Raw genomic sequence first — 18726 nt, 5'->3', positions numbered from 1 at the left:
CGGAGAGAGAACGTCCTCCTCCCGCCCCAGTGCACCACAGCCCAGATGCACAGAGCCCTTTGCATCTGCTGCTGACGTTTTTTTAACAAGAAATGCTGGAGAGAATTCATGGATCACCCACCATCTCATTAAATGAGACCCCTTGTCTAAATTCCTATATCTTATTTACTTTATTTAAAGTCCTCCTTCACTGAAAACACTTGCTAACTGATAACGCAAGGAGGAGTGTCCAGCATCTGAGCCTTCTATTGCCTTTGAACCTGTTGGGCTTCATATAATGCCACCTTCAGATAAGTCTTACTATGAGAGGGAGTGGGGAGCCATTTGTAATGCGAATGAGCATTATAGCCAATAGACCTGAGCCAAAGTTTCGTGCATTTCGGTTTTTGTGTCGAAATTTGCGTGTCCCCTCTGCTTTTAATGCAAGTCCTGTAGGATAGACAAGAGTTGAGCAAAAGCTCTCGATGGCTGATTTTTTAAGTCTTCAGAGATCTTCATAGTCAGGGAAACACATGTGCATTGGGTTCAAAAGAGTATCATGGTTCCAAGCATGAATAACCGTGGTCAGGGAAGGTCTTGACCAAGTGAGCTCAAGCTTTAGCATAGCCCTTTTCGTTAATGAGAAATTGTATGCATGAGTGGAAAGGAGAATGTACTTCACTCAGTCCCGTTTATGCAAGTAGCAGCACAATGCCTCCAGTAGCGCATAGCACTTTAATATCATTTTTAATGAAATCATAGTGCATACATGGAACAATGCAATGTGCGACAGGTGGTTCGCATGATTTCATTTAATTTAGTTTTGAAACTGAATGAGGAAAAAAATTGAGCTATGTTTAGAGCTGTGACTCAGGGGTAGAATGGTTTGGTATCATGGTTAAGAGCAGAGGACTCTAATCTGGAGAACTGGATTTGACTCCCAATCCTCCACGTGCAGCTGCTGGGTGACTTTGGGTCAGTCACAAGTTCTCTCAGAGCTGTTCTCTTAAGAGCTGTTCTCTCAGAGCTCTCTCAGTCCCACCTACCTCACAGGGTGTCTGTTGTGGGGAGAGGAAGGGAAGGAGATTGTAAGGTGCTCTGAGGCTCCGAGTGAAGGGTGGGGTATAAATCCAATCTCCTCCTCCTCCTCCTCCTCCTCCTTGCATTTCATGCAAAAAGTCCCACGTTCAGTTCTCGGCATCTCCCTTTAAAAGATGTAATGGGTGTTAGGGAAGACCATCATCTGCCTGAAATGCTGAAGAATGGCTGCCACTTTTAAAGTGAGTACCATGCTAGATAGACTATGGTTTAATGGTGGAAAGCAGCTTCATGTGTCAGTCATAAGTTCTTATAGAGCTGTTCTCTTAAGGGCAGTTCTCGAAAGAGCTCTCTCAGCCCCACCTACCTCGTGGTATGACAAAATTACAGGACTATTGCAGAAGCAAGGCTTTGAGCAGGGGAAAGCTGAACCTTGCCTGTACATTAGAATTCTTTTTTCTTGACCCTAGAAGGAAATCACCTGAATACATTAACCAATGATTGTTAGTAAATAGACTCCAGTTTCCGAGTTTTCTCCCCATTGGCTTTGTGCCAAGTTACCTTCTAGGTCAGTCTAAACAATGGCACACAAGGTAAACACATTAACCCTATAATGACTGAATTTAGACCTTGCAACACAGGTATTTCCAACACCTCACAGGGTGTCTGTTGTGGGGAGAGGAAGGGAAGGAGATTGTAAGCCGCTCTGAGACTCCTTCAGGTAGTGAAGGGCAGGGTATAAATCCCATCTCTTCTCTTCTTCTTCTTAATATTCTTTATGGACCAGTTCTCCTCAAAGAACATACAAGGACAGTATACAATCAATCGAAGAGTATAAAAACATGTATCAAATGTTCCCGTCCAAAATCAACACACATGAAAAAAATCCCAATAGAACACATAGCACTGAAAACAAAATAAAGATGGCTAAATAAAAAGGTCTCTTCCTAGCATTGTAAAATATTCTGACCGAGGTCTTCAGAAAGGTGGGGCATTCCAGAACTGGGGAGAAGCCACCAAAAAGGACCTGTCTCTCCAAAGGTTGGGGTAGCGTGAAGAAGAGATTGAGATGTTCTCCTTACAACTTCGGCGTCTGCACTAGGGTTGCCAGCTCTGGGTTGGGAAATCCTTGGAGTTTTGGGGGGTGGAACCTGAGGAGGGCAGGGTTTGGGGAGGGGGGTTTCAATGGGGTATTAATGCCATGTGGTCCACCTACTGAAGCAGCCATTTTCTCCAGGTGAGCTGATTTCTGTTGCCTGGCGATCAGCTTTAACCCCAGATCTATCAGGGCTCTTTTTGTAGAAAAAGCCCAGCAGGAACTCATTAGCATAATAGGCCACACCCAACAGCAGAAACCCATTAGCGTATTAGGCCACACCCATGACAGCACAGCTCGTTAGCACATTAGGCCGCTCCCCCATGTTACCAGAAGTGTGGTCATCCAGCCACACCCACCTTTTGCTTCTTATTCTGTTTACCTTGTTTGTTGTCAAAACCCAGGGCTTTTTTGTAGCAGGAACCCCTTTTCATGTTAGGCCACACACCCCTAATGTAGCCAATCCTAATGAGTTTCTGCTGTTGGGTGTGGCCTATTATGCTAATGAGTTCCTGCTGGGCGTGGCCAACTCGGGAGCCAGCCGGAACTCCGTTCCTGTGCGTTCCTGCCCCAAAATAGCCCTGGCAACTCTAGTCTGTTCAGATTCTGTGCCAGGAGCTTGTATGTTTTGCAGAGTAGCTTAATTGGCCATTCCCCTGGGGACATTTCACAAACAACCTTTGAGGGACTTTGGCTCACTTTCTTCTACTTTCCAGGGATTAAAAAAACCCAAATGTTGAGGAATTTCTGAGAAAACACGCTGCAAATTGCCCTTTGAAAATAAAAAAGCGAAACAAATATTATTTCGTCTTATGCTCGAATAGTCACACTAAATGGAACCGAGAGATCCTCCGCGTCTATGCAAGGCGCTGTTGTGCCATTACGTTTTCATTGGCATTTCCCCTCCAAATCTATATCTCTTTGAATAGTGTTTTGGGTTTTTTAGGAAACTGTCCTGGGAAGTTGGTATGTTAATAGGCAAAGGTGATTTAAGCCCCCTCAGTTGAAAAGAAAAACAGCTGGGGGGTCTGTCCATTGGGTACTCCAGAAACACCGCTAAGCATTTGCACATCAGAGGACTGACAAGGAATGCAGGAAGCCACGCTTAACCTTCCAGGCTTTGCGTTCTGTGGGTACAGCCAGTGCAGTGCCGGATCAAGGAAGGAGAGTCTAAAGGGAGCTCTGTCCAGGGCTGCCAAAGAGAAAGCAGAATCTCTGCACTTCTAGACCTTGAGGTTGGGTGAGTTAACGTTACAATCATGAGAAAGGGATTTAGAAGGCTTCTTCTGGGATGCGGAGACTCTTCAGTCAGCAGAAACAAACAAGCAATGCAAGGTAGAACGTTTTACTAAAATATCTGGGAAGAATTGGTGGAGAGGTATTATTATTATTATTATTCATTTCTGTTAGTGTTATAAGGGTTAGAAAGACAGAAAGAATCAGGAGCATGAGCTTTAAAAAGTGCTCTGGCATGGCCCATCAGAGGAAACAGAGTAGAGACCTGGAACAAAACAACCCACAGTTCACTAGGGATGGGAAATGGAAGGAACGAAGAATATCGAACCGCTTAGAAGGAAATGGACTCTCCTTTTTTTTCCTCCCCACTAACGAAAGGGAAGTTACTGGAGCATGCAGGCCCAGACAGCTGAAGAAACTGGGGTATTATTATTATTTTTTGTTCGGTTTGTTCGTTTGCAAAGGATTAGGCAGGACAGTGACGGCTTTTAACCTTTATGGACGTCAAATCCTAAGTGGAGAGGCTGAACTTGTAACTTTTGCATGGCCGATTCTTATTTGGAGGCTCCACCATTTCTCTTGGAGGCCCCCCGGCTGTGAGAAAGACAAGTGTTAGGACTGCTAACCTCTGATCTTGAAGGATGCTTTGAACTTTAAGTACTGGCAAGGCAGGGAGATGGCCCGGATCCATAAGTTCTCCCGTCCCTGCAATAGTGGGAGGGGAAAGACTGCGCTTTCTGACAGGTGCGGAGAAAGGAGCAAAAAGAACCCGTCTTTGCCTTTGTCTGGATGGGAGAGATGGAATTATTATAATGTTTTATCGTGTCCTAACCTAGTTTTTAATTCTTCTGGTTTTAGAAGTTTATACAGATGTTATTGTTATATTGTTCTGTCATTGTAACGGCCTATGGCTAAAGGCAGTAAACTGGAACCTGATCCTTTGTAGCTGGGATCAGACCCAGGGCTGTTGTGTATTCCAACAGCAAACGTTTGGCCCCAACTATGGATATCTCATTCTGTGGACTGGGGCCACACAGAAAGAAGACATAGTTCCATAAACTCGGGGGACCCCTGAGTCTGCAGAAAAACTTGAAACTAGAAAAATAAATAAATGGGGGGGTTTAATCACCCCCCCCAGACCTCCTCCTTCTCTGTTGTGGGTCTGGGAAAGGGGAGGAAGCCTAGCTGGACCCAGCAGGAGTGATGGGGGGACTTCATCAGCCCCTCCGGGAGCCACACCAGGTTCGCTGCTGAGGATGGCAATGTGGGACAGTAAAAGAAGCTGCATCAGCCCTGCAGTGGTGGTGTTGGTGAGGGGTGATTGGGACCTGCAGTGGCAAGGTAGAAGAAGGCTAGGGGGGGGGGGAAGGTATTCCTCCTTGCAAGTATCGCGGGTCCCCACTTTTCTGGTCTAATATTCTCTTTCCAAAAGCAACCATTCAGATGGTGCTGAAAGCAGAGCAGACAGCTTCTACCTTCCTCTGTTATTTTTCCTCAGCAGCTGGAACTCAGAGGTTCCTCAGAACAAGTTCCATTTAGCAAACTTTCTTCGTAGCAATTGACCGACCTATCTTCCATGAATTTATCTACATTAAAGCCATCTAAGCCATCACTTAATCTCTGGGTCGTAATTTCTGCAAGTTCCACATTGTAAGAAGAGCTCTCTCAGCCCCGCCTACCTCACAGGGTGTCTGTTGTGGGGAGGGGGAGGGAATGGAGATTGTAGGCCACTCTGAGACTCCTCTGGGTAGTGAAGAATCCAATCTATTCCTCTTCTATCTGTCCTAAGCCTACAGAAGGTCAGTGTCTCTGGGCAACTCCAAGATCAAGATCAAGTATATAGATGATCAAGAATAGTTTCTCCATTCATTTTCTCCACCTCCCCAACTGTTGTTAGTGCATGATTATTGGACACGATGTGAAATAATAGAAGTCTATGCAAAATACCACTAGCTATAGGGAGTTAGGAATCACAGGTCCAAGTTAAGACAGAGGTATGGGTAAATAGTCTGGAACTTGTTAATGAATTCTAATTCAGCCTTTTCATGGTGGATTCTCCCTTTGAAGTGCCGTTGCCTGAGAACAGTAACTTTTAGATCAGAGATAGAATGCCCTGGAAGATATTTGCTGGTTTCTGAATATTGCGATTTTTAATGTCAGATTTGTGCCCATTAATTGTTTTGCAGAGAGACCTGTTTCTCGAACACAGAGAGTAGTAGGGCATTGTTGACACAGAATGGCAAATAGTCCATTGGAGGATTACCAAATGCCTTAGCTGTACCGCATCAGGACTATGCCCCTAACAGTTTCATTTGATGGTTTCTCTATGTTCTTTCATCCAGAGGTCTATCAGAGTTGGAGATGAGGGGAAATGTCCCTGCGCCTGCCGCTTCCCACGCCAACCTTAACCATTACTCGCTGAAACTATCTTCTCCCCATTTAGGTATCCCTCCAGCCAGCGGCACTGGCACACTGCAGATTTACCTAATTGACATCAACGATAACGCTCCTGAGCTCCTGCCAAAGGATGCACAGATCTGTGAAAAGCCAGGCCTGAATGTCATCAACATCACAGCCGCTGACGCTGACATTGATCCAAACGTTGGCCCCTTTGTCTTTGAGCTGCCAAGTGTGCCATCTGCCATCAGGAAGAACTGGACCATTACGCGGCTAAACGGTAAACTGGGCAGGCAACACCGATGGCGTTTGGAACTTGGCTCACTCGTGGGCACCGGGGGGATCGGCCTTCAAACTTTCTAACTTCCTTTTGTTTTTTCCCACCGCCCCCCTCAGTCCCACATATTTCAAAGCCCACATTCTGGGTGACATTATAAGCAAGATGGCTAATGAGAAATGGCATGGATCTGGACTTGAGCAGGACTCGTCCTCGTTTTCATTGGTGCTCTGGCTCCCCAGCCCTCTAGGCTTTAATGCAGTTCATAATTACGCACAGTTATCAGGACCGAATTGGGGATAAATCATCTGTAATAGCCCGGGGGGGAAGCTATTATCAGTCTTCCTTATGTTCCATTTTTATTGTCACGAGCCACAATCAGGATCAATGATCATTCCTCCAGCTCTAATTGCATAAAAAGTCACTGTCCTTTTCTACTTTAATATAGAAACAGAGTTAAAAGTTGGGGTAGTGGGAAGATTACTAGGACAGTAGGGGGGTGGAGAAGAGTGTCGGAACCACAATCAGCTGTAATAGGGCTCTTAAGCAGTGACTTCCTTATCACAGAACCTGGCCTATGGCATCTTAACCATGAGGTCTACCCACCTTGGAGAACCAGTTTGGCGTAGTGGTTAGGAGCACAGACTCTTATCTGGGAGAACAAACACAATATTGCTGAACAAGTTCATAATATAATATATAAGACAATACAAATGCTGTTATAATTATTATTTTGTTTCCACAGACGGATACATCAAGAGACTAAAGTCTCAATGCAGGCAGGACGAACCTTCCCAGGCTTGACTGTCCGTTTCGACCTTTCGTCTTTATCAAACGTCAGTTTGTAGAAGTCTGTCTTGAAAGGTCTTGTTGCACACATTTCAATGCATTATCCTGAATGGAATTGTTTACTATGAGAGCTTGAAGTAGCCACCTTTGAAACTTTGCACATATTGTTGAAAATCATGTATTGAAGACAGACTTCTACAAACTGACGTTTGATAAAGACGAAAGGTCGAAACGGACAGTCAAGCCTGGGAAGGTTCGTCCTGCCTGCATTGAGACTTTAGTCTCTTGATGTATCCATCTGTGGAAACAAAATAATAATTATAACAGCATTTGTATTGTCTTATATATTATATTATGAACTTGTTCAGCAATATTGTGTTTGTTCTTGCCATCTGAAATTGCTGGGTTCTACTCTTTCAGTTGTATCTTATCTGGGAGAACCAGATTTGATTCCTTGCTCCTCCACATGCAGCTGCTGGTGTGACCTTGGGTCAGTCATAAGTTCTTTCAGAGCTGTTCTCTCAAGGGCAGTTCTCTCAAGAGCTCTCTCAGCCCCACCTCCCTCACAGTGGTCTTTTGTACGCACTCATTGGGAAGTAACTCCGGTTGAACAAAATGAGATTCACATTCATAGGACCAGGTCGTTACTTTCTCTAGGTTGAGGTTGTCGAACTAGGGGTGCCAGCCTCCTGGTGGGACCTGGGGATCCTGCAGAATCACAGCTCACCTCCAGACTACAGAGATCAATTCCCCTGGGGAAAATGGATGCTTTGGAGGGTGGACTCTAATGCATTGTACCCCAGTGAGGTCCTTGACCTCTCCAGGCTCCACCCCCAAATCTCCAGGTGTTTCCCAACCTGGATCTAGCAATCCTAACCCCTATCCCCCTCTGGTGGTCATGGGGGACCTGGCAACCCTATGTCCAGCTCCCCTACTGTGGGATTTCTTCCACTGCTGAATGGCTCTTACCCTAAGGAAATCTCCTCCTGATGTTCAGCTGAAATCTCCTCTCCTTAAGGTCATTAGATCTTGCCTTCCCCCCCTGGAGGAGCAGAGAAAGAGTCTTAACCATCTCTCATGACAGACATTTCACAGGATTTGAATAGCATGATCATGGCTCTTCTTGGTCTTCTCCAAAACATAAGCAGCTCCCTCAGCTTTCCTTAAAGGGCTAGTTTCCAGGCCTGCCGTCCATTTTCATTGCCCTCCTCTGGAACCAGAACAAAACCCGCCTTTTGTCTATGGACACACTATTAAGGGTGCCATCAGTGACTTACTGCTTTCCATGTTGCTCCCTTACAGGTGACTATGCCCAACTCAGCTTACGGATCATGTACTTGGAAGCCGGCGTGTACGACGTCCCGATCATTGTGACAGATTCCGGGAACCCTCCTCTGTTTAACATGTCCGTTATTAAAGTCAAGGTGTGCCCGTGTGACGAGAATGGAGACTGTACTATCATCGGAGCTGTCGCGGCAGCCGGCCTGGGAACTGGAGCCATCATTGCCATCTTGATATGTATCATCATTTTACTAAGTAAGTATGGCGGGTGGCAAGTGGTCCCAACATGAGGTCCTCAAGGTGTTCTCCTTCTGGGTGAATCAATCACAAGTCCTGCAGATTTCAGGATTTGTCAGGAACAAGGAGCTGCCTTCTCAGTCACAAATCAAAAGTCATTCGGCTGCTACTAGAAGTGGGAACCCTATGATCTGTTTGTTTTCTGCTTGCTTAGGACTGTTTGGTCATCCTCAGCTTGACTGCAGGCCAGAGGCAGAGAGAGAGGGAGGGAGGGAGAGATATCTGAAGCTAACAGGGTTGGGCATGATCAGTACTTGGATGGGAGACCACCAAGGAAGACGTGGGTTGCTATGCAGAGGAAGGCAATAGCAACCTACCTCAGCTCATCTCTTGCCTTGAACTCCCCATGAGAGGTCACAGTTGGTCCTTTTTGCACTAGATCTTAAATCCTGGTTCAACCCTGTCTCTGAACTTACATTCTACACTACACGCAAGTTCACCCCTGTAATTATCTCGGGGTGGTTTTTTTCCCCCACATTACATTGAGGTCACCCCAGTTTCACCCCACACTTGTCCCGGGATAAACGGATGCTGTTATAACCAGGGATAAATGCAAAGTATTGTGTCGCGAGTTGAACTCTGATAAAACCAGGGATGAGATCTAAGTGCAGAAAGGACCGGTGGGTGGGTGGATGGATAGATGGATGGATGGATGGATGGATGGATGGATGGATGGATGGATAGATGGATGGATAGATGATGGATGGATGGATGGATGGATGGATGGATGATAGGTCGGTAGGTAGTTAGGTAGGACAAACACAAAAATAAGCATAAATTCAAATAATTAAAACAGAATTTAGCACAGGAAAAAGTTGTGGATATAAGCCAATAAACAAGACTATTAAAGTATTGCTAAGCAAATCATGCCAAATGTAACACAGAGCGTAGAACTATAACTTGAATTTAAGACTGGGGGAGGGCTTGCATCAAAGCACTTGACATTTTCAATTAACTAGCAAAGCTATCTGCTCACTTTTGAAGTAGATCCAACACTATCAGGACTTTCATTAACATATAAGTTACCTTCATAACACAGTAGGCAGATGTAAGAATGAAGAACAACGTATCTTAAAATGTATGTTTCAAAAAAAGCAACAATACCTTTACCTTGATATTTCCAATAATGTTAATGGGATGTTGTGCTAAGTCACCCTTAATGTGTGCCACAAATGTTCTTAATTGATCCATTAATTAAAACATTTAAAGGTAGCACATAGCGTAATAGCTGGCAATTGTACACATATCCCCCAGCAGTGATGTTTTTAAACGCAGTCCAAGGTCTACCTGGGGCTTGCAATTGCCTTTCTCATGGATATTCTGAAGGCCTTTTAGCAAAAGCAATGATAGAAGACGCTGCATTCAAAGAAGGCTTACTTGCTTTGGCTGGCAGGCACCCTAGTGACACAGAATGTTCACAAACATCACAACTCCTGCCTGCTATTCAGTTTTAATTCCCCTTTCCCTTTTAATACAGAAGCTGACCAACCCACTTTACCATATGGTGGCTCTGACATAAGAAACTGGGGTTATCCATAATGGACAAAGGGCCCCAGTGGCTCCGAGGTTAAGACACTGAGCTGCAGACCGGAAGGTCAGTAGCTCAGCAGTTCGAGACCCGAGTGTGCTGCATGACGGACTGAGCTCCCGTCTCTGGCCCCAGCTCCTGCCAACCTAGCGGTTCAAAAGCAAGGAGGAGGAGGAGATTGGATTTATACCCCGCCCTTCACTTGGAGTCTCAGAGCGGTTTACAAACTCCTTTCCCTTCCCCTCCCCACAACAGACACCCTGTGAGGTGGGTGGGGCTGAGAGAGCTCTGACACAAACTGCTCTTTTTCAAGGAGAGCTGTGCCAGAGCTTGTGACTGACCCAAGGTCACATCAGCAGGTGCAAGTGGAGGAGAGGGGAATCAAACCCGGTTCTTCCAGATTAGAGTCCGCACATTTAACCACTACACCAAACTGGTAGGTAAATAGGCATCACTGTGGTGTGAAGGTAACAGCGTTCCGTGTGCCTTGGCATTTAGTCATGCCGGCCACATGACCACGGAAAAGTCTTCGGACAGCACTGGTTCTTCGGATTGGAAATGGAGATGAGCGCCACCCCCTTGAGTCGTATTCAACGGGCTTTCGAGCAAGGGAAACCTTTACCTTTAGGACAAAATCAGAACACCAGTTCATAATAGCACAAAGTATTTATGTATGTCAGGATGATGCTGTAAAGTGGAATCCCCAACATTTCGAAGGCACAATTTCTTTCACATGTCCGAAGAGATCTGTGGAAGAGCAGGACGACCTCGGGGCTTGTATCATACCGTCAATTTCCAACGGCAGAAGGGCCTTTTCATCGTTAGAGGAGCGAAGGTGATTTCCACTCATTCCTCTCTGCCTTGGCAGACCCCCACTTTTCCTCCTGTGCTCCCCCCCCCCCAGGAACAAACTGTCAGGTGGTTCAGTGGGCGGAAGTGAGAGTTAGAGGTGGGCGGAATCTCACTCCCCGAGCTGTGCTCCACTTGCGAATCACAGAGGATTTAAGACCATGTCATGGACAACACACCCTAACCTCGATAGTCCAGGCTAGCCTGATCTTGTCAGATCCTGGAAGCTGAGAGTTGGTCCTGGTTAGTATTTAGATGGGAGACCTCCAAGGGATACCAGAGTCGTGAGGCAGAGGCAGGCAGTGGCCAACCACCTCTGAGTGTCTCTTGCCCTGAAAACCTTACGGGGGTCACCATAAGTCAGCTGTGAGCTGATGGACAACACACCCTGATCTGGATGGCCCAGGCTAGCTTGATCTCTGCAGATCTCAGAAGCTAAGTAGGGTCGGCCCTGGTTAACTTTTGGATGGGAGACCACCAAGGAAGTCCAGGGTGCTACACACAGCCCGACAATGGCAAACCACTTCCATTTGTCTCTTGCCTTGCCTTGAAAACCCTACGGGGTCCCTATAAGTCGTCTGTGACTCGATGGCACTTTCCACCACTGCCAATGGACAACACTGGGGTGCCACCAAAGCCAGCCTCACCCCCGGTGGCTAATCCTTTCCGCCTTCCTCCAGGAAGGTGCAGGAATCCTTATCTATGTCACATTACCATCACAATATGCATTTTTCTGCCCGGACCTGGGTATCCCAGGCTATCCTGATCTCATCTGATCTCAGAAGCTAAGCAGGGTCGGTCCTGGCTAGTATTTGGACGGGAGACCTCCAAGGAATGCCAGGGGCATGACACAGAGGCAGGCAATGGCCAACCACCTCTGAACATCTCTTGCCTTGAAAACCCTACGGGATCGCCGTAAGTCGGCTGCAACTTGATGTCGCTTTCCACCCCCACCGATAGACCACAGTGGGGTGCCACCAAAACCAGCCACCCCCACAGGCTAATTCTTTCCTCCCTTCTCCGGCAATTTGCAAGAATCCTTAGCTGGGTCACACTGCTGTCAAGTTATGCGTTTCCCTGACACTGTCAACGGCAGCAAGTTAGATGGAAGCGGACAGAGAAAGTCACAATATGAAAACGTTTCAAGACAGCCAAATTATTGCCTCCACATTACGGGTGTGGGGGTCGGAACAGATAAGAATAATTTAAACTAGAAGGCCATTTTTGGCAGCATCCCTACATCAACTATAATGTGTAGTTCCCCGCGAGAATGACCACATCTTGAAGGATAGAAAAAAATCCCTGGGATGACCACACAACCGTCTCCAATTACACATGCAAAATGAGGAGTTACATTCTCACCGCGAATTTGGAACCCGCGCATGTTAATTTTTACAGCGAGGTGACGGTAATGAGCTATAAGTACACATCTGCTTTCTAAGATTGTTGAACATAATAAAGCTTCTTAATGCCAATTTTTAGTATTTTACATAGTAAAAAAAATGGCATTGGAAGTAACGGGAGCAATAAAGCAGAAGATGTCTTTTTTTCTTTCCCCCACTTTTTTCTGCTCTGCATATAAATCAAAGTCTAAAGTATGATTTAAACACTCGAGAAAATTCTGTTGACTGAAATTAACTGCCGTCGAAAGACATTTGATTTAGGAGAATCCTGGTTTTTTCCATTTTCAAATCCATTATCCTGTTCTAAATTATGGGTTTTATTACAAACGCGTATTTTTTACATTCATTGTCATTCTAATTGACTTTTTTTAATGTTCAGCAGATAACCTAGGCTTATTTCACTTGTGAAAAATGGAATTTGGGATAGGAAGACCTTTTCCACTTAGGTTGTCACTTTGATTTTTTTGGGAAGTTTTGTTTTGTTAAAAAAAAACTTCATTCGAACAAAAGCTAGGGGTGGGCTCTGTCACCCACCGTGCTAATTCAAGGTGTTTTGTCGGCCTAAGCAAGGCACCCTCATTGCTTCCCCATGCTGCCTCCAAGCCAAGCGTGGCAGAGGAAAGGCTGCGGCTTAGGGGAAGAGCATCTGCTTGGCACGCAGAAGGTCCCAGGTTCAATCCCCACCATCCCCAGTTAAAGGATCTGTCAGTAGGTGAGCCACTGCCAGTCTGAGTAGACAATACTGACTTGGATGGATGAATGGTCTGACCCTGTATAAGGCAGCTTCATGTATTGACATGGCCAGGGGCTTGGTGGATGATAGTGTGGGTCCACCGGCCAGCAACGGGGCTTATTCAGGAGCCAGGTGCTGTTGCTCCTTGGGCCTTGTGTAGTGGGTTAGACGCATGTAGAAACCACAGAGACGGATGTAATGATCAGCATGGTTTACTGGTACACAACTAGAACACAGAATGCCAGCCGGGTGGCCAACTATATATAGTACCTGGGAACCCCTCTCGATCCTATTGGTGGGTTTAAACCTCCTGCCAAAGTCCCCATTGGTTCCCCAAAGAAAATCCAGGAGCCTAGTCCCTATTGTTCCTAGGGAGTTAAGCTCAGCAGTGAGTCGCTGTCGCCTAGTGGCAGGCAGCGGACATAACAGCCACTGATGGCTATGAGTGAGTAGAGCCCCTCCAGTGTCACCCTCCTTGTTGTACATCTCCACGTATGGGTTCAAGTGGCTTGGCAGAGAATTAGTCCCTGGTCCCACAGCCCTGCCCTAACCTGGGTCCAGAGTTGTACATTCCACCCTAGCAGGTGCTGTGTACAAATGTCCCATGTTGAACTGGGAACCCCGCACACAGACCACATGTGAATGGGCATGCCACCGTACATCCGTTTTGCAGTATGAAATCAGATAGCGGTCCCCATTCACATCACCTGGTGTGGTTAAAGATGCCAGTTTGGTGTAGTGGTTAGGAGCACGGACTCTAATCTGGGAGAACTGGGTTTGATTCCCCACTTCTCCATATGCAGCTGCTGGGTGACCTTGGATCAGTCATAAGTTCTTTCAGAGCTGTTCTCTGAAGAACAGTTCTCTCAGAGCTCTCTCAGCTTTCTTCTTTACCTGTCAAGATCTTCTTTCTTCTTTACCTGTCAAAAATAAAGAGGTTAATTATATTAGTAATGTCCTTTTGGGTTATTATTAGTATTGTCTTTTAAAGGTGTTGGGGCATCTGCCCTTTTTATCTCTCAGGTTGTAGGAAGCACCTCCTACCACTCCTTTCTCCTCCGGTTCTCTGTCTCCTCCCTCCGGGTTTATTTGACTTTTCTTTATTTGCATACCCCCTTTCTTAATTATGAGTTTCTTTAAATGTGCAGGGCTGCGGCAGCTCAGAGATTAAGATGCTGAATTGCAGACAGGAAGGCCTGTAGTTCAGCAGTTCGAGACCTGAGTGCCGCGTGACGGAGTGAGCTCCCATCTCTGGCCTCAGCTCCTGCCAACCTAGCAGTTCGAAAGCAAGAAATCGCAAGTAGATAAATAGGTACCTCTTCGGTGGGAACATAACAGCGTTCCGTGCACCTCAGCGTTTAGTCATGCCAGCCACATGACCATGGAGAAGTCTTCGGACGGCGCTGGCTCTTCAGCTTGGAAACGGAGATACCACATTTCAAACGAATCAGCTTTCTTCCTGTCAGGTTTCTTAATTGTTCAGCTTTCACACCCATACGTAGAAGAAGAAGAAGAGATTGGATTTATACCCCACCCTTCACTCAGAGTCTCAGTGTGGCTTACAAAATCCTTTCCCTTCCCCTCCCCACAACAGACACCCTGTGAGGTAGGTGGGACTGAGAGAGCTCTTACCAGAACTATCCTTGAGAGAACAGCTCTGACAGAACTATGGCTTGCCCAAGGTCATCCAGCAGCTGCAGGTGGAGGAGTGGGGAATCAAACCCGGCTCTCCCAGTTTAGAGTCCGCGCACTTAACCACCACACTAAACTGACTCTCATAGTAATGTTTAACATACTAATGGGGACTGCTACCGTACGAATTGTCTTGATCTTGGTCGCCAGCAACACATCCTTACACTTAAGGATCTTCCCAAGCGCCTTCATGGCTGGGATGACACGGTTTGAATCCCTTGCTCAACTATGGAAGCCTGCCGGGTGACCTTGGGCCTGTCATAATTCCGCAGCCTAACCTACCCTCACAAGGTGGTTGTTGTGGGGATTAAGGGGAGGCAGGAAGAACAATGCGAAAAGCCGCTTGGAGTCTCTGATCACGGAGAAAGGCAGGATATAAATAAGAAATAAGCATGGTATAAATAAGATGGAGGGAAATGGCCTTGCCAGGGTCACTTGGGAGGGGGCAGTAGAGGACTGACGACTACTACTATGCCCTTCCCAATTGTGGAGTGACTAACCACAGCCATGCTGGGTGCTGCTAGCCAGGTAGGGTTGCTAGCCCCCCCCACACACACTGCAGGTGGGGGATCCCCTGCCCCCAGCTCCCACCCCCTGCCTCCAATCAGCTGGCCAGCGGGTGGACTTAGCAGGAGCAGGCCCAGGCTACATCACCAGCAACGCTGAGCCATCACTTTCAGCAGGGCTTTTTTTGTAGAAAAAGCCCAGCAGGAACTCATTAGCATAATAGGCCACGCCCAACAGCAGAAACTCATTAGCATATTAGGCCACACCCCGACATCGCAGTTCATTCGCATATTAGGCCACACACCCCATGTCTTCCCTTGGCTTGCCTGGGCAAGCCGGCCCTTAAACAAGCCGAGGAAGGCACAGGGAGGCATTTAAATGCCTCCCTGATCCTTCCAGTCCCCACGACCCACCCGCCCGCCTCGGAGTCGCTGGGGGGGTGTCGCTCTCCAGGCCTTCCCTCTGTAGCCACACACACAGAGGTTTGGGCTGTAGTGGGTGTGGCAACTCTGAAGCCAGCCGGAACTCCGTTCCTGTGCGTTACTGCCCAAAAATAGCCCTGACTTTCAGCACATACCAGAAATGACATCATATTGGTGATGCTACAGTGACATTCTGGTATTTGGGCAAAAACTCTATGGTAGAAGCCATTTTTACCACAGAGTTTTTGCCCAGATATCACGCCATCGCCGCCACGTCACACCATGATGATGTCACTTCCGGTACACATTGGAAGTGCCGTCACCATGTTACTGGTGATATTGCCTGGGCCTCCCCCACACACACTGGTTGCCAGGAGGGTCCTGCGAACCCTGTAGCCGGGCAATAGACACCCGCCTGACAAGTAGTGAGCTACCACCCCCCAGAGCTCCAGTGGAACCTCGCCCTGTCCTCCAGTGTCCCCTCCCTCAGGACTGATCATTCAGAGGCTCACGGCCTCCAGCAAACTGTCTCACTAGCCACCGGGGCTCCGGTTTTGCTGCAGTCTTTAACATACTGAAGAGCAATATGGGGGGGGGGGGAGAGAAGAGCCTGAGATGAGGGAAGACAATGGATTTCAAGAACACCCCATGCGGAGTGGAAACAGGCCCAGCAGCTATAATAGAGCTTTCTATTCATGCAAGCGCATTTTTTAAAAAAAAACAGAGCCAGCCGTATCTGCTATTGACAGGTCGAAAGCCTCTTTGTCGAGGTAGCTGTAGAGGCGTTAATGGGACAGTTTTTCTACGTGTGCGACCCAAAAAAAAAGAGTTGTTGCTTTTTTAAAAAAAAACACCCATTCTAATATTGTTTTCACACACCAGGCAGTTTGTGGGTTTGTAAGAGACGACCAAAGGCTTTGATAGATGGCGTAAATAGCTGAGCGGGTTTGTTCCCCCCCCCCCTTTCGGTCAGAGATAAGAGTTACATTTGTGTTTCATTTGCCTCCAGAAAAGACCTGGGGAAAGCGTTAAAGCGACGCTGAGCAATCTGAAAGCCATTTTGCTTTGCGAGCAGAAACGGGAGAGGGGCCAGCTGACATACGGAGGCTGTAATGAGCTGTCCGGTCCTCTTCTCTTCACACCAGTGGATTTTTTTTTTTTTGCGTAGCATAAAATCCTAATGGCACTTGGAAGGCGGAAAACGAAAGAACCAAAAAATGCAGACTTTCCCATCCAAAAAAGTAAAGGTAAGGGTTCCCTTGCTCGAAAGCCAGTCGAATCCGACTCTAGGGTTGCGGTGCTCATCTCCGTTTCCAAGCCGAAGAGCCAGCGCTGTCCGAAGATGTTTCCGTGGTCATGTGGCCGGCGTGACTAAACCACTTTGTAAAACAAAACCCTGTGGTGTGGCGGTCCGGTGTCAGAGTAGGACCTGGGAGATCCAGGTTTTCATCCCTGCTGGACCATGACGCTTCTGCGGTGACCTTGGGCCAGTCCCTCTCTCTCGGTCTCATCGTAACTTACCTCACAGGGTTGTTGTGAGAATGAAATGAAGGCATGCAGAGCCAGGGAGGCTGAGCCGAGCTCCTTGGAGAAAGGGACGGATTAAAAAGTACTAAATAAATATGTATCTTGGGGTATGAATCCCCTGGAGTCTTCACAAGCAGAGGATTTCCTCCCATTCTTTATCATTACTGAAAGTCAGCAAAGGCCAAGCTGTGCATAAGGAGATCTGGATCAGACCATTGGTTAGGGCTGCCAACCCCCTTTCTCCCCACAATGTTCTCCTGTGGCTCAGTGGCAGAACATCTGCTTTGCCTACAGAAGGCCCCAGGCAATGTTCCCTCTAAGCTGTGGAGTCTTGTGAGCAAAAATCCTACTTTGTGAGCTACTGGCATTAAAGTTGAGAGCGAACGATTTGGCTGCTGCCTAAATTAGTTTGCTTTGGGCCATCCTACCTGAGCTAAGACAAAAATGTGTGAGCCGGAGGCTAAAAAAATGTGAGCTAGCTCACACTAACTCAGCTTAGAGGGAACACTGGTCCCAGGTACAATCCCTCTGGTACCTCAAGCTAAAAGGATCAGAGGTAAGATTTGATGTGAAAGACCCCTTCTTGAAACCCTGGAGAGCCGCTGCCGGTCTGAGTAGACAGTCCTGACTTCGAAGGACCTACGGCCTGATTCCGTATAAGGCAGCTTCATGTGTTTTCCTTGATAAAGCCATCCTGCCAGCTAAACTGGCAAAAGAAGAAAAGCCATTCAAAATACACAGGAAGAAATGCAGGTTTAACACACCAGCGGCTTCACCCATTACATCTTATAGTCCGTTTCTAGTAGGTTTTAAGTGTACAGCTTAAAATGTAATGTGGGCATGCCAGAAACGTGTTTGCAGACATGTCTACCATACTGGCGTACTCCTCCGGGAGCAGGGTTGCCAGCTCCGGGTTAGGAAATCCCTGGAAATTTGGGGGTGGAGCCTGGGAAGAAGGAGAAGAAGAGATTGGATTACTACCCCGCCCTTCACTCCCCAAAGGTGTCTCAAAGCGGCTTACAAACCCCTTTTCCTTCCCCTCCCCACAACAGACACCCTGTGAGGTGGGTGAGGCTGAGAGAGCTCTGACAGAAGCGGCTCTTTTTCAAGAACAGCTCTTATCAGAACTACGGCTTGCCCAAGGTCATCCAGCCAGGTGCAAGTGGGGGAGTGGGGAATCAAACCCGGTTCTCCCAGATTAGAGTCTGCGCACTTAACCACTACACCAAGCTGGCTCTCTGAGGTTTGGGGAGGGGAGGGACCTAAGTGGATTTTATGCTGTAAACTGCCCTGAGCCCACTTGCGGAATAGGGCAGGGTATAAATTAAATAAATAAATAAAGGTATAATGCCATGTTGGAGTCCACCCTCCAAAGCAGCCATTTCCTAAAGGGGAATTGATCTTGTTGATCTGGAATTGAGCCAGTCTGGTGTAGTGGTTAAGTGCTCAGACTCTAATCTGGAAGAACCGGGTTTGACTCCCCACTCTTCTGCTTGTAGCTGCCTGATGACCTTGGGCAAGCCATAGTTCTGATAAGAGCTGTTCTTGAAAAAGAGCACTTTCTGTCAGAGCTCTCTCAGCCCCACTCACCTCACAGGGTGTCTGTTGTGTGGAGGGGAAGGGAAAGGAGTTTGTAGGCCACTCTGAGACTCCAAGTGAAGGGTGGGGTATAAAT

General features: G+C 47.2%; 1 protein-coding gene across 1 annotated transcript in view; it reads left to right on the top strand.

Moving 5' to 3' along the window:
* Positions 1-18726, top strand: part of LOC107106051 (cadherin-4) — a gene marked incomplete at its 5' end in the record, with an annotated part of 75958 nt that overhangs the window by 34538 nt on the left and 22694 nt on the right. Inside the window, 2 exons of the mRNA XM_015406136.1 lie at positions 5793-6026; positions 8115-8348. Of these exons, the coding sequence (XP_015261622.1) occupies positions 5793-6026; positions 8115-8348 (468 nt within the window). The remainder of the gene's footprint in view (positions 1-5792; positions 6027-8114; positions 8349-18726) is intronic.

This window comes from Gekko japonicus, unplaced genomic scaffold (genome assembly GCF_001447785.1).
Source record: "Gekko japonicus isolate JY-2015 unplaced genomic scaffold, Gekko_japonicus_V1.1 scaffold946, whole genome shotgun sequence".
Lineage (NCBI taxonomy): Eukaryota > Metazoa > Chordata > Lepidosauria > Squamata > Gekkonidae > Gekko > Gekko japonicus.
Note: the sequence above shows the minus strand (reverse complement) of the source record. Positions and strands in the feature narration are given on the sequence as shown.